The sequence below is a fragment of the Melanostigma gelatinosum genome (genome assembly GCF_949748355.1).
Source record: "Melanostigma gelatinosum genome assembly, chromosome: 23".
In the NCBI taxonomy this organism is placed as follows: Eukaryota; Metazoa; Chordata; class Actinopteri; order Perciformes; family Zoarcidae; genus Melanostigma; species Melanostigma gelatinosum.
In genome coordinates, this window is record NC_136656.1 from 1,116,002 (window position 1) to 1,131,001 (window position 15,000).

At 44.4% G+C, this 15,000-nt stretch overlaps 1 protein-coding gene and 1 long non-coding RNA gene across 2 annotated transcripts in view; both read right to left on the minus strand.

Annotated features, from left to right (window-relative positions):
* Positions 1 to 7,256: 7,256 nt before the first annotated feature.
* On the minus strand, positions 7,257 to 11,647 carry LOC306796270 (RING finger protein 175-like). Its single transcript, XM_079295122.1, has 9 exons — positions 11,541 to 11,647; positions 11,204 to 11,241; positions 10,846 to 10,987; positions 10,585 to 10,739; positions 9,995 to 10,102; positions 9,352 to 9,472; positions 8,865 to 8,998; positions 8,531 to 8,632; positions 7,257 to 8,086 (listed from the first exon to the last, which is right to left on the minus strand). The coding sequence occupies exons 1-9, from the start codon at positions 11,559 to 11,561 to the stop codon at positions 7,966 to 7,968; spliced, it is 942 nt and encodes a 313-aa protein (XP_079151248.1). The 5' UTR covers positions 11,562 to 11,647; the 3' UTR covers positions 7,257 to 7,965.
* An 880-nt stretch (positions 11,648 to 12,527) lies between these two features.
* The window catches only part of LOC306796365, a 2,785-nt gene continuing 312 nt past the window's right edge, over positions 12,528 to 15,000 (minus strand). Inside the window, exons 2-8 of the long non-coding RNA XR_013773048.1 lie at positions 14,432 to 14,498; positions 14,108 to 14,220; positions 13,632 to 13,710; positions 13,375 to 13,424; positions 13,082 to 13,167; positions 12,830 to 12,875; positions 12,528 to 12,592 (exon numbers count right to left, since the gene is read on the minus strand). This is a non-coding gene — a long non-coding RNA (uncharacterized lncRNA). The remainder of the gene's footprint in view (positions 12,593 to 12,829; positions 12,876 to 13,081; positions 13,168 to 13,374; positions 13,425 to 13,631; positions 13,711 to 14,107; positions 14,221 to 14,431; positions 14,499 to 15,000) is intronic.

The following is a 15,000-nucleotide window of genomic DNA, read 5'->3' on the forward strand; positions in this document are numbered from 1 at the left end:
ATACGTAATCTGAGATTGAAATGCTTTGACGAAAGATAAAATAAGACATAAATACAAGTTGGTTTTTTTGGTTTTTAAATCTCAGCTGACTTTTTTTTAAACTTACTGTAACTTATTTTTGTGTGCAGGTAAGTTTATCAGGTAATGTGAATATTTGTTCTACTTTCCATTCTCTTCTACTGAAGCTTCTATTTGGGGTGAAAGCACTGGGACATGTCTGTAAAACAGAAAGGTAGTGTGACAGTATACCTTTGAAATATTTCTTTACCTGCACCAAAGACAACCTAACGCTGCTCTGTTGTAACTGCAGCACGATGAATAAAACATCATTCACCCTCTGTTTAGACTGAGGAGAGAAAGAATAGTGGGAACAATAACAGAATGTAGACATCAATGACAGAAAACAGAGTTTGAGGAGAACTTAAACTTTTAATATAATGCAAACAGAATACAATGGAAGAGGACAATGAGGCCAAAATAGGAACAAAACCCGAAAAATCAACAGAAGAAAGAAACAAGGACGAAATAAAATGGCTGCTCAACTCTACAGCACTGCCACCTCCACCAACAAGTTAGAAGCAGATGGATATAAGTACAGTATGCCAACAATCAAAAGACACACAAATAAAGCCAGAAGTACCGCCCTGCCTCCTGCAAAGCTATCAATGAACAACTAAACTGTAATCTGAATTTCATTTCAAGGGAAACACAGATTACGGTCGCAGTTTCAAACATGCGATTAAAGTTGTGATTTGAAACGAAGCTGAACAAAAAAATGCCACGACAGCACTTTGTTGGATTTCGTGCAAATCCTCACGGTTTTGACTACGAAATTAAAACAAAAACTAAAAGGCAACAAAACTACTTGTTTATGTTCAGGCAACAGGATATGGAGCCTCCTGGCTGTTTCTGTGATCCATCCACCACTCCGACGTCCTCCACATACAAACTTCCAGAGTCCTTTGAAACTGATTTGTAATTTGGGTCTTCAGCTCGTTGTCCTCTCTGGTTCTCTGTATGCTGGTTAGTCCCCATGCTTGATCAGGCCAAGGAGGGTTGTGTCATCTGCATACTTAATAATGATGTTATTATTTTCAGTGGAACACAGTCATGGGTGCACAGTGGATAACGTTTAGGGTTGAGGCAACAGCACTGAGGAGTTCCTGTGCTGACTGTGAGTTCGGCAAAGATTTTATCTCCCATCCTCACCGCCCTCCTTCATATGTGTTCATATGTGTACGAACGGTTTCTTTGGAACCGTTATTATTACAGGAGGACATCAAGGAACGTGGAACGATTGCCTGTTCAGCACAGGCCTTCAGGACTCCCGGTGACACTCCATCAGGTCCAGACCTGCTTCAGAGCTCATTCCACAGCTTCACAGTCATACAGTGACTGGGTCTCTGATGTAAGTGGGCTGTAACAGGATTGCCAGGTGGTCGGACCTGCCAAAATGGGGTTTGGGGACAGCAGTATATGCCTTCTTTATGTTACTGTAGCAGTGGTCTAAAGTGTTGTTTCCTCTTGTGGGGAAATTCACAAAGTGAACTGGTGGAGTTTAGGCACCGTTTTCGGTGAACAACGACAGCAGCGTGCGGATACGTTTTCTCATGTCTGCTGATCATATCGTGCAATTCCCTGAGTGCGTTGTCCTCATTGGCGCAGGGAGGCACATACACAGCACTCAAAATGATGCTCTGCAGTCTTCTTGGCAGATAAAACGGCCTGCACCTGAGTGTAATATATTCCACATCCTGTGAGCAGAACTGGGATATTACCTTCGTGTCAGTACACCAGGACTGTTTGACAAAGATCGCGGTTCCTCCCCCGCGGGTTTTTCCGCAGTCCGCGGCGTTGCGGTCGGCTCTGAAGGCTTTGTAGCCTCCCGGTGTTATGACCTCGTCAGGTGTGGTCTCTCTGAGCCATGTTTCACAGAAGCACAACACAGAACAGTCCTGAATATACCTTTGTGTAGCTATTCGGCACAGGAGCTCGTCCATCTTGTTTACTAGAGACTGTACGTTCGCAAAAAGCATGACCGGGAGGGGTAGCCTTCCTCTGCGAACCAGGTGACGGAGTCTCCGCTGGATGCTTCCTCGCCTAACGCATTTACGTGGCGGCCTCTGGTTGACGGAGGAGCCCCAGGCTGCCGCCTGTCTCGGTGTTACTCCACCATGACGATGTAGCTCCGGGAAGCTATCGAGCTCGCTCGGGTTGAAGAATCCCTTGTCACCAAGCTCCCCTAGCTGCAATGAGGTCGCCCTGTCAAACTTAATTCTGGCGCTACCAGATGGAAAAAGACACAACGAGTAGATAGACAGGTAAAGCCTGACTTGGAGAGCGCCGCAACGCCGCACACACGTGATACAAATCATTTGAGGTTTCCTGACTCTGTGAACTTCACTGAATGAGCGCTGGATCTTTCCAAAGTCTTCCCTCCTCAGCTCCAGTGCTTTCTGATAAGAATCATCAGGGAATCTACTCTCCATCAGTGCTTTCAGACCTGGGAACTGCTCACACAGTTTTTCATGAATTTCCTCAATATTTCTGTCGTTGTTTGCCACTGCTGCTCTGACACTGGTTCCTCTCTGCTGTAGGACCTCTAAGACTGCCGTCTCACGCTCACGTCTCTGTTGTGAGATATCTGATGCACCCGGGCTTTCCTGCATGCTTTTGTTTGAACTCTTGTTTCGTGGAAGACGTATCTTGAACTCTTTTCCATCGAGGTTGTCAACTATTTCTGTGCAGTTATGGACACAGCTTGGATTCTTATTGTCCGACAGAGTGAAGTTGGAAAGATCCTGAATGAAGCGACCGTCTCTTTTCAGAGCCTCTTCCACAGTCATCCCCTTCTCCCCATAGACACACAGATACTTGAACTGTTTGACCACATTGCTGATAAAAAGCTTCTTTGTTTTGGTGTTTAGTCCTCCCACTGTGTCAATGAAGAAGACAGAATACTCGTCTCTTGAATGCACCGTTTGGTGATGTTGGGCCGCTTCAACCTTTTGTTTTTTCAGTGATAAGATCAGAGTCTCATCTTTACTGATACAAGAAGAAGGGAAATGTGTTGCAACAGCCAATGCCCTATCCTCTCTACCCATCTGAATCACAATGTTTGCATCTGTAAACATCAGCTCCTGATATTTTGTACTTGATTTTATCGCCTCCAGCACTGTGCGAGGTCGATCACAGGTAATACTGTATTGCTTGTTGTCGGTAGGACTGCATTTCACGGTGAAACGATGTAAATGTTCACCCTGCAGGAAACCAGAGTGAGAAAACAACAGTTAAAATGTCCTTGTTGATGAAATGAAAATGCAGACTTTTTGTGCATCAGTGTACTCACCGTGGAGTCGCCATCGTTCTCCGTCCTCGCTCTTACTTGGCTGAGTTTAACAGTCTGCAAAATGAGAAAAGGATTTCGCTTCAAAGATTTGACCGAACAAGTAACCTGTGGAGTTTTTGACCACCTCGTTTTTATTTGCATCCTCGCGCTCATGCACAAGAACGCACACATGCGTGTAAAGATGGGTGACGTGATGCAAAGTGCTACTCATGGTTTCAGGTTATTTCGATGATAAACAGTTGGTGACAGTGGAACCTCAGAAAGGTCTACTCTCTGACAACTCTTGTTTTCTTGGCGTTGTCAGCAGGATACCCCAATCACCCCAAACACACCTTGTTGACTCTACAAGCACACCTGAGGCAAATCACATCATCAAGAGAGATGCGCAGGATTGGACGGACCGATAAGCGCTCTGCCCTGGTGAGAGGCAGGCAGACAGTTGAGACGAGGTCCTGGACTTGGACCTGGTATGGTGCGGTTGTGGAGAACAGCAGACCGACACCACTTGGGGTTGTGTCAATGAGGCATGTTACTAGTTAGCTAATGGAACGTTACAGTCAACTAGTTAACCTAGCTAACTCTACGCCGACCCCAGGCGGCAACCTCAGGTTCTGTCGAGTGAAGCCGATGCGCAAGTGTCTTAAAAGCTGCATTCTCTCTAGTGTCCACCAGGGGGCGACTCCTCTGGTTGTATGTCTATGAGAAAATGACTCTACTTCTCTCTTAATTTATTCCCTCAGTAAACATTGTAAACATGAGTTTATGTCTCAATCTCTAGTTTCAAGTCTTCTTCAATACAGCATGATGTTCATTTAGTACATTATGGTCCATTTAGAGTCACACAGACCATAAAGCAGGGGATGCTTTAGGGCGGGGCTACTGTGATTGACAGGTCGACACCAGCGTCTCTACGTCACTCCTCCTCAGTCCAGATATGGTCACTTCCTGTTCACTGGTTGCAAAATAAAAACATTGCGAAGGCTGTAATGCAAGAAGGCGACGGCAACATCGTCAAACTCGAGGGCTTCAGAACGGCGATCCACAAACCAATGTCTGACGTCACGACGACGACGTTTTTCATTCGTTATCCGGAACTGCTGAGTCTTCAATTAACCTCAGCTGCAACGATGACAAACGATGACTACGTCCACTTCTTAAATACAGTCTATAGCTTACCTATAGCTACCTTAGTGTGTACTTTGGGCGGGGCTTAGTCTCACACACACACACACACACACACACACACACACACACACACACACACACACACACACCGGAGGACACAGAGGAGTAACGTAAACAGACTTTGAATACCTTTTACATAAGTCATCAATGACTTTGCTTGTCGTCCTTACGTGCAACTAAATCCACCAGTGAGGGAGAAAACAGGAGCGACTCATCAAACACCTGCTGAAGAAACAGAAAAACAAACTCACTCCTTTATCAGCAGGACGATGCAGAGAAGTGTCGGTGATGTCGACACCACACGCTTTGGAAAGCTCTGGTGTGGAAAGCAAAAACCATTCAACTGCTTGGACTGCACAGAAACCCACTTCTCCACTCACAAAGCCAGGCATGGAGAGAATATCATCCGAATATTAACAATAACTTTATTGTTACAGTACATTTACAAACACAGTTTACAAAGAGCTTAGACGGACAAAGGGAAGAGCCCAACAAAAGTAGAAATGAAACCCTGATAAAACAGAACAATCGATTCAACATTAACGAATCGCTACGATAAGAACAATCCAAGAAACAAAATAATTCAGTAAAATAACATATCAACAATAAAATGAAGTAAAAATGGGTTTTAAGAAGTGATTTCTTCTATACATTATATAATACGACGGCGTATCAGATCCCCACTCTGCAGGTTGTTCTTTTTTTAGAGAGGCTTCGTAACTGCAGTTTCAGGGCCTGTTGGGAAACAGGCTGAGTGGTGACGATGACGTCCAGAAGACCTGATGTCCAGAAGACCTGATGTCCAGAAGACCTGATGTCCAGAAGACCTGATGTCCAGGATGTCCTGATGTCCAGGATGTCCTGATGTCCAGGATGTCCTGACGTCCAGAAGACCTGATGTCCAGAAGACCTGATGTCCAGAAGCCCTGATGTCCAGAAGACCTGATGTCCAGGATGTCCTGATGTCCAGGATGTCCTGATGTCCAGGATGTCCTGGGCAAGAAAGAGCAAAGATGTCGAGTTGACTGCCTACAACAGGAACAATAAAGATCAATGTTCAAATTCAAATGAAGGAATAACTGAGTGACCTAATCTGTTAATTTCACGACCAAACTGTTCTCTATTTGATCATAAGTTTCCTGTCTGCTTGGCGTTAAGACGTAATAATAAGACGATATTTTAAAGAGAGAATCTGGAAGTCTCTGTCAGTGTCTTCACTGTTACTGTTGTTGTTGGGTTAGATCTTTGCACTACTAGTTAGTTAATTTGATATTATTCTATTTCATTGTATATATTGTGCATTTGCATTTAATATTTGTACTCTGTATTGCTTTACCTGTACCATATTGCTGCTGTAAACGAAAACATTTCCCCTTACACCACTGACTGTCTGTCTGTCTGTCTGTCTGTCTGACTGTCTGTCTGTCTGTCTGTCTGACTGACTGTCTGTCTGTCTGTCGTTTAATGCATTTAATATTTGACTTTTTTATTTACAGGGTTTGTACCAAAGCAATAAATAGTCCATGAATACGAGATATGAGTTCATTGTGTCGTGGAGACGTTGGTCTAAAGCTCTGGTGTACAAATGAACAAGAACAAAACGCACAGACGTGTTTGATCAGCTCCAGTTCCACTACTTTGACTGTCAAACACTCACACCCACTTCTCCACAGGCAGAGCGGAGGCCACGCTGAGGAGGAATGAACATGAACTCTCAGAGATCCCCCATAATGCCTGCTTTGCATACTAATATCAAGGATTAGAGCTCGTGTTATGAAGTTAAACAGCTCATAATTCATCTCTAATATCTTCAAACATCTTCAAACTACTGGATTTATTCTAGTTCATCACCAAAAATACATTTAACAGATTACATGTGAACACATCATGATACGGTTATAATGAACCTTCAGCCAGTACTCATGTTCACTGAGCAGAGCCTGAAGGCATCATAGTGTAACTGAAGTGAACCTCCTGTTGGTTAGCCGTTAGCGGTGCTGCTAACGTTACTAGCTCTCCTCCTGTTGGTTAGCCGTTAGCGGTGCTGCTAACGTTGCTAGCTCTCCTCCTGTTGGTTAGCCGTTAGCGGTGCTGCTAACGTTACTAGCTCTCCTCCTGTTGGTTAGCCGTTAGCGGTGCTGCTAACGTTACTAGCTCTCCTCCTGTTGGTTAGCCGTTAGCGGTGCTGCTAACGTTGCTAGCTCTCCTCCTGTTGGTTAGCCGTTAGCGGTGCTGCTAACGTTACTAGCTCTCCTCCTGTTGGTTAGCCGTTAGCGGTGCTGCTAACGTTGCTAGCTCTCCTCCTGTTGGTTAGCCGTTAGCGGTGCTGCTAACGTTACTAGCTCTCCTCCTGTTGGTTAGCCGTTAGCGGTGCTGCTAATGTTACTAGCTCTCCTCCTGTTGGTTAGCCGTTAGCGGTGCTGCTAACGTTACTAGCTCTCCTCCTGTTGGTTAGCCGTTAGCGGTGCTGCTAACGTTACTAGCTCTCCTCCTGTTGGTTAGCCGTTAGCGGTGCTGCTAACCTTACTAGCTCTCCACTGATTGCTTTAAACATATTAAGTTCACAGTGTAACAAAAGCATCAATAACGTCCCGATCGCATATATTCTACTGATTATCGGTCGTCAGTAAAACTGCACATGTTCCCTTTAAAGACAGAGCAAAGTAAAATACAGCGAGTATGAATTAGTTTATATCTCAAACACATATTCCTGACACGCTGATGAGGTTTTTATATATATTTAATAAATACAAAGTCAATATCAGCAGCAGTCTCGATAACAAAGGCGATGTCATTTCTGATTTGGCAAAAAGAAAACTTCCTTCCTGTTGTAGCACGAGAACGCTCGTCAGGGATTTGAACGAATCCAAACTCCTTTCACTGAGTGTGGCTGGAAGAATATATATAGATATCTGTATATCTATATAGATATACATACATACAGCTGCAGTGGTAACGAGTCACGTTCAGAAACAATTGTGCCATTCTGACTCAAACTGGAACATTTAGCATCGACTTTAGCTAAAAACAAAACATAAAACGTTCCAAAAGAAAACTTTCGTAATAAACAAAGTTGCATGAAATGTAAACGGGTTATGCAACACAGCAACTGGGACAGGAGAGTCCTTTCTGCAGTCTCTGAAGAGAGCGGTGGCGTTCAGCAGAACCAGCAGTGTGCAATGAAACGGGCCTTTTGACGTAAAAGCAGGATTCATCACGAGGAAGACAACGTGTCCTTCAGACTCCACGTACCTCCTCCTCGTGTCCAACCATCAAATACTGGATCTGTGCTTCAAGTTGGCAGCAGTTTTTTGGCATCACGGTGTCCTAGGCACACGGAGACCCAGACCACCTGGGACCACAAACAAACAGAGTCCAGAGGAGGCCTGAGCCGGGTACTCGAGGCTCGACTCGAGGCTCTACTCGAGGCTCTACTCGAGGCCCAGGGCGAAGTTGATCCCGTGGACGACGCCGATGATGATGGGTTGCCAGGCCACCAGGTATCTGAGCCAGTCGAGCAGCTGCCCGTAGAGGACATGAGTCTTCTCCCAGCTGGAGACAAGGAGTCAAGGAGAGGGAACAAGGAGACGAGAGAGGATGATAACGAATGTCTTGACATTTTTAGGCTATGCTCCGATATACATATACATATATATATATATATATATATATATATATATCTCTCGATATATCTTAATTTCTCTGTTCCATTGAACCCTTTGCAGCAATGATCACACCTGTGTGATCATTCGAGTGAACCAATCAGAATCTGGAGGAAACACGGCTCCTATATGACATTTTAGAGGGCTTTTATTTTGAAGTGAGTTCTTAAACGCTCTTACCGTAATGCCTAGAATAGACTTGATGAACTCGATGTTTACGATTATAATCATTGACGACATGCCACGCTTTTATCATGTCTTCTGTTGCTCTGAATATTAGACGCTGTGATGATGCATGTGTTTAGAAGAACACGCGACTCAGGAGGAAGGATACGGGTTGTTCATCATCCTCTTCATGTCGACCTTCTCGTTGCAGTACGGACACGTCTGCTTCTTACCCACAATGCACCAGCCGCGGATGCAGAACTCGTGGAAGCTGAAGTCGGAGGGGGGGGGGTTCTAGTTAAGGAAGAAATACTCACGGAGCAATGAACAGACAGGTGAGAGTGGATGTTTCTAACAGAACACAAACCAACAGAACTATTGTGATGATGGACTGATCATCTCAGTGAGATCGACACTTTGAAGCATCCTTCATGAACTCAAGGTCACGAGTTCCCTTCCCAACACAGACACCTGGAATCACCTCCTCCATCCTTTAGGGATACATGTGTCCACAGGACAGCTGGTAGGTGTCTTCTATTAAGCCTTCCTCCTCCACGTCCACCAGGATCCTCTGACCGCACACGGCGCAGATGTCGTCGGTCAGACTCCTGCTGGGCATGCCGCCCTTGTTGTAGTACTGAAAACACACAACACAGCAAGTAGAGGCGTGTGTCCATGTGTGTGCAACACAAACACACATCAGTAAATATGATCTGAGAACTCATCATGATCAGAGAGAAGGAAACATTGTAGAACTCTGGTCGTCTCAAACACAATAAAACCCTCACAAGAAGTTCATCACAACATGTGGCCAACAAGCAGAACATCAGTCTGTTTGTGGAGCAGCCGTCAGGTAACAGTAGCGACTTTTTTGTTTTTTGGACGTTTCTACCAGTTTATACATCGGAGATTCAGAGACGCTCTGAGAGAGAATCTACACAATGTGTCGAGTGCTCAGAGTTGAGTTTGGATCAACAATCAAAGTCCTACCCCGATTGTAGAAGCCATGTAGTCGGAGCAGATTTCAGCGAAGTCTCTGCCCATGACGCCGTAGTAAAGCCCGTAGAACAGCATGATCACGCCGACGTCCATCGAGTCCTCCGCCTTGATCCTGCTCGACCGCGGGAACACAGAGGAGAGAATCCAGTAACGCTCATGAGGAGCCTGAACAGAACCAGAGACGTCTGAATGGACAGCAGGGAACACGGAGCGCCCCCATCGCTTTATTAGTTCACTCAGAGTCTCCTCCTTGTTGTCACATGACAGCTCACACTGTAATGTTTTCACACGATCTGGTGAACTCTTTAGTCGAGGAGACGAAAATGTTTTCATGAAATATAGTTTTAAGCTTTGTTTTGGCCTTTTTTTCTTACAGAAGCGTTCGTCACACATGATGTGTTCAAGGACCGTTGGAAAGATGATAATCTGACAATTATGATTGTTTTTACAGCTTCTGGCTGAGATGAACGGTGCAGTTTTGGTGATTGTTGAAGTGTGAGTGTCCCAGGAAAGAGGTTGAAGGAGGAGGAAGAGGAGGAGGAAGAGGAACTATGACAACAGATGCAGAAAGCACACACGTGGAGCGATGAAAGATATGTTTATGGTTGAAATGATGTGTGGATGTTGGACTCACCTGAAGAAGACGTTGAAGCCGAACATGGTGAACATGATGGCCAGGTAGCCCAGGACGCCCACCGCGTAGCTCAGCTTGTAGATCAGCAGGAACCATTTATACACCATCCTGAAAACAAGAGAGCGCACGACTACCAAAGTGAAGCCAACATCTACAAAGTCAACCGTCTTATATTGAACAACCAACGAGCTAAAACAAGATATTAACACTTCCATGTTCAAAGATATTCAGCTCTCCGTCGTTTAAACTGCTGTTAGGTCAGATCTACATGATCTTCGAGCCGGTCTTTAAGCCATGAAAGAGGAACTTGTTGATCCTCTGACTGTAACTCTAGATTTATATTCACGTCTTTACTCGATGGTTCCAGCTCAGGAACTCTGAGGAGTCTCAAGATGATTAACGAGGAAATATGAAGCAGGAACATAGAAACTATTCAGATGTAGAAACTATTGAAAAATAGAAACTATTCAAATGTAGAAACTATTGAAAAATAGAAACGATTCAAATAACGGTAAATAAAGCGACCCAGTGATGGACAGGGAGGTCAACCCCCCCCCCCCCCCCCCGGGGTCTCAGCCCGTGGTGCTCACCTGGGCGTCCTGCAGGCCAGCGGCCTGCGAGTGGCTCTGAAGATGACGTAGCTGGTGATGACGGAGAACATGCCCCACATGGAGAGGAACCTCCACCAGTACAGCTTGATGGTGAAGTAAAGAGGGACCACCCACATCTGGACCAGCGTCACCAGCTGAGGAGGACGAGACGCTTCATCACACGATGTATACAAACATTTTAATCCACGTAACCCATGCCTGTGGGACTCCTCCTCCTCCTCTTCCTCCTCCTCCACTCACGTTGTAGGAGCGGTGGTGCCGCTGCTTCCACTGCACCAGGACTATCTGAGCCACCACCAGCGTGGCGATGAGGATCATCACCATCTCTGCATGCATGGCCTCATGACCACGGTGCTTCACGTGGAGACGCTCGTGCTGCACCCTGAGGAGGAGGAGGGAGGAAGAGGAGAGGAGGAAGAGGAAGGAAATGTGACAACAGATGCAGAATAAACACAAGTGGAGTCAGACTGAAACTGATTTTATGGTTAAAATGAGCACGTTGTGGGTGTAGGATGTATCCAAACGGCTGCTGCTCACTATATATATATATATCTATAACGTATATATATATGAACTATATATACTGTATACTACTCACTTCCAGTTCTCTCTGTGAGTCATCTTCAGCAGGTCGTCCTGTAACACAAACAGCAGCTGTGGTCTCACTGGACACGTTGTATTTAGGTTAACACGCCCCGTTCATAGAGTATAATGAAAGAACGCATGATGACAGCAGGAGCTTCCTGTCTGATAACTCTGTGCTGCCACGTCCCAGCAGCACCACTGACAGCTCGCGCACAGCTGACCTGAGCTAGGCGGCTAGTTAGCTAACGTTAGCTAACGTTAGCTACCGTTAACGGCTGTTTTTGTGCATTTAAACGTTAAAAGCATCATGTTAGGTTCAACACATGTGGGATTACCTCCGGTTTACTCACCTGTGGGTGCACATCCGCCATCGTTTTTGTTTTTTATCGTCACCCGGTGCAGGCTAGCCCGGTAGACAGCTAGCAGGGCTAGCACTGCTCTGACAGCAGATCAGAGTACGGAAGCCCAAGAGGGTCAGAACTCTGGGAGTAAAAAAGCAAATATATATATGTATATGTAAATATATAAATATATATGTGTAGGGGTAGAGGAAAAACTCACAGCCGTGTAATGAAACTATTACACGTTAAAGCAAAATTCTTAAGTGAGTCACTAAAAGGGACAATTCACACAAAAATACGTTTTTATTTTTCTACATTGTTTCAATTGTTCTGCATTGTCTTGATCGTAATGAGACTTCATGGTTCAAACCAGAAAACACGTTTGAAAACCTTTTGATGTGAACCGCCCCTTTAACAAAGTAAAAGCGCCCATGCCTTATTTTTTAAGTGTCATCTGGTGCTGTTGGGTAATTTACTCCATAATATCAGATTATAATTCACAGCCACCTGTATCATAAATCACAATTTCTGCATCTCAGTCAGTCGACTCATGGGCCGTTTGTCGTAAAGGACGGAATTCTTTCGTCTAATAGCTCGTAATTTGTGCTTTTATGAGATTCTTTGTGGAGACTCAGTTTTACAGATGTGTTGATGAAATAAACAAACTCACGACTGCTCGACCAATGAGAAGTCCTTAGGGACGGTCCATTTTACGATGTTAAATAATGTCCAAATGTTAACATCTGCATACAATTCTACATCCATTTATCTCTACCCAGCTATGTAAATATAAATAAAACATATTTGAGCCCAGTGATATGCTGTGTATGTAGTACTTTGCTCATTTGACAATCTACCAATTAAATATATACTGATATAATCTGCATTGAACCCAATTTAAATAACAAGTACTCAAAGCAGGCAGATTATTGCTCTTTCATATCTCGTGAAATAGAGAAACTCCTTTATACCATGAAGACACTTTGAGACAACAAGTAAACTTTATCCATCTTTATTTCTTTGTCAGTGGAAGAATCCTCGTTTCAGCTCCAGGTTTCTACCTGCGGGACAGAAAACAGACGTCAGCTGACGGACTAAACTTTGAGCCGCTGGTCATCGGTGACGACGTCGCTCAGACATCCAAGGAAGGATTGGACCGTCATCGGTCTTTAGGACCTCTGGTGGAAACTACGAATGGCAGGAAAAAGCATCATCACAGCGACGGTTCAGTCAGAGAGTAGACCTCTTATGACACCATTTAAATCTCAGAGGCTTTCAGCTGAATAAAGTAAACACACCTTCTCTCCTCTTCAGCAGAGATCCAGATGTTCCTTCACATCCAGCCTGAAAGAGATTTAGAAACGTGTAATTGTGATGCCGATAATAAAAAGACGAAATCTAAAGTGATCCTTCAGTCGCTCAGACATCCAAGGAAGGATTGGACCGTCATCGGTCTTTAGACCTCTGGTGGAAACTACGAATGGCAGGAAAAAGCATCATCACAGCGACCAAGACGGAGACATAATGAAACCGTAAGAACAAACACACACCGGCTTCAAGGAGCCGACTGGTCGTCACCATCTCTGGTCGAGTCCGTTGACTTTAACGCCGGCGGTCCATCAGTGAGACGTTCACCCTGAAAGAGACGGCGGTAGAGTTAGACAACACAGAGATGGTTAGCGACACGTTAGCGACGCTTCTTGTTCGCTCAGACATCCAAGGAAGGATTGGACCGTCATCGGTCTTTAGGACCTCTGGTGGAAACTACGAATGGCAGGAAAAAGCATCATCACAGCGAAGGGTCACAAACACAATGTTTAAAATAAGAGGACTGTTCACGTACCAGGATGTGACATCAGCAGCGTCGCCTGGAAGGCCGGCGGAGACTCCACCCTGAAGAGAAACATGTCGGGACACGTTAGTCGTGAAGCTAAAGACAAACTATTATAGAAATCACTGCTTCTTGTTCGCTCAGACATCCAAGGAAGGATTGGACCGTCATCGGTCTTTAGGACCTCTGGTGGAAACTACGAATGGCAGGAAAAAGCATCATCACAGCGACCAAGACGGAAAGATCATGAAAACGCAACAAACACACACCGGCTTCATGGAGCCGACTGGTCGTCACCATCTCTGGTCGAGTCCGTTACGCCGGCGGTCCATCAGCGAGACGTTCCTCCTGAAAGAGACGGAGGTAGAGTTAGAGAACGCCGAGAGACATTTGGACGACACGTTTAGAGACGCTTCTTGTTCGCTCAGACATCCAAGGAAGGATTGGACCGTCGTCGGTCTTTAGACCTCTGGTGGAAACTACGAATGGCAGGAAATAATGTCATCACAGCGAAACAAAGAGAGATTGTAGACAAACTCAGAAAGCCAAAACAAATCTAAAACTGATATTAAGTCATCATTTTGTTCTTCATGTTCTCATTATAAATGTCTCCTCTAATAAAGCGTTCACTGTAACCAGATTGCTCCTCAGTGAAACTGAAGTCATGTGACTGAACACGGAGCAGAGAGGCTGAAACATGTTTAATATTTATAACGCGGAGAGACTCGTGCATTCATAAACTCACCGGTCTCCATGTTCAGAGGAGTAGAAGCGTCTCATCTTCGTGCTCTTGAAGAATTCATCTCATCGTCCGTCAGCGGAGCAGCTCGTGTCCCTGAAGGTCATTCTCTCCACCGGCTGTGAAGACATTCATAGAGTTAGAGACAATAATAATCATAATGATGATTTATTGCTAAATAAACGCTCAGACATCCAAGGAAGGATTGGACCATCTTCGGTCTGTAGACCTCTGGTGGAAACTACGAATGGCAGGAAGTAATGTCATCACAGCGACGGCCGGTTCAGGAATAAATACAATTTAAATCAAATGCATGATAAATATTCTAACCTTGTGTAGACAGCAACAGACCAGAGGAAGAAGCATAGTCAGGAGACAACTAATTAACATTTAAAATCTGAAATGAGGAAAAAATGTAATCAGTAACATGTCAAATATTTCACAGAAGCTTCTGAAACCTAATGAAAATATCATTAAATTAAAAGTAGGTTGAATCTGTTCTCAGACCCTGAATATCTGACTTTATGAGTATTCCGATCCCTTACTGTAGTAAAGGTGCTGATACCCAAAAGTTAAAACACAGATGTGAACCACGTGGTCACCTGCTGGAAACTACAGGAAGTGAAACACTGATAAGTTTATAATTTATATATATTTTTCTCTTCAACTCTTCAAAGCAACAGATTAATATTTAACACTGGCTCGGTACAGCACTACAGTTTCACTGACAAAAACACGAGTTAAACCAACTTTAGACACATTTATACTAGTTTCATTAACTATATTTTAACACGAGGGCTCGATTTTAAATTATTAATTGAGAACTATGGGTGTAAAAACAGATATACCTCCAAATGAACTGTTAAAACATTAAATAAACTCACTAAAACATTAATAGC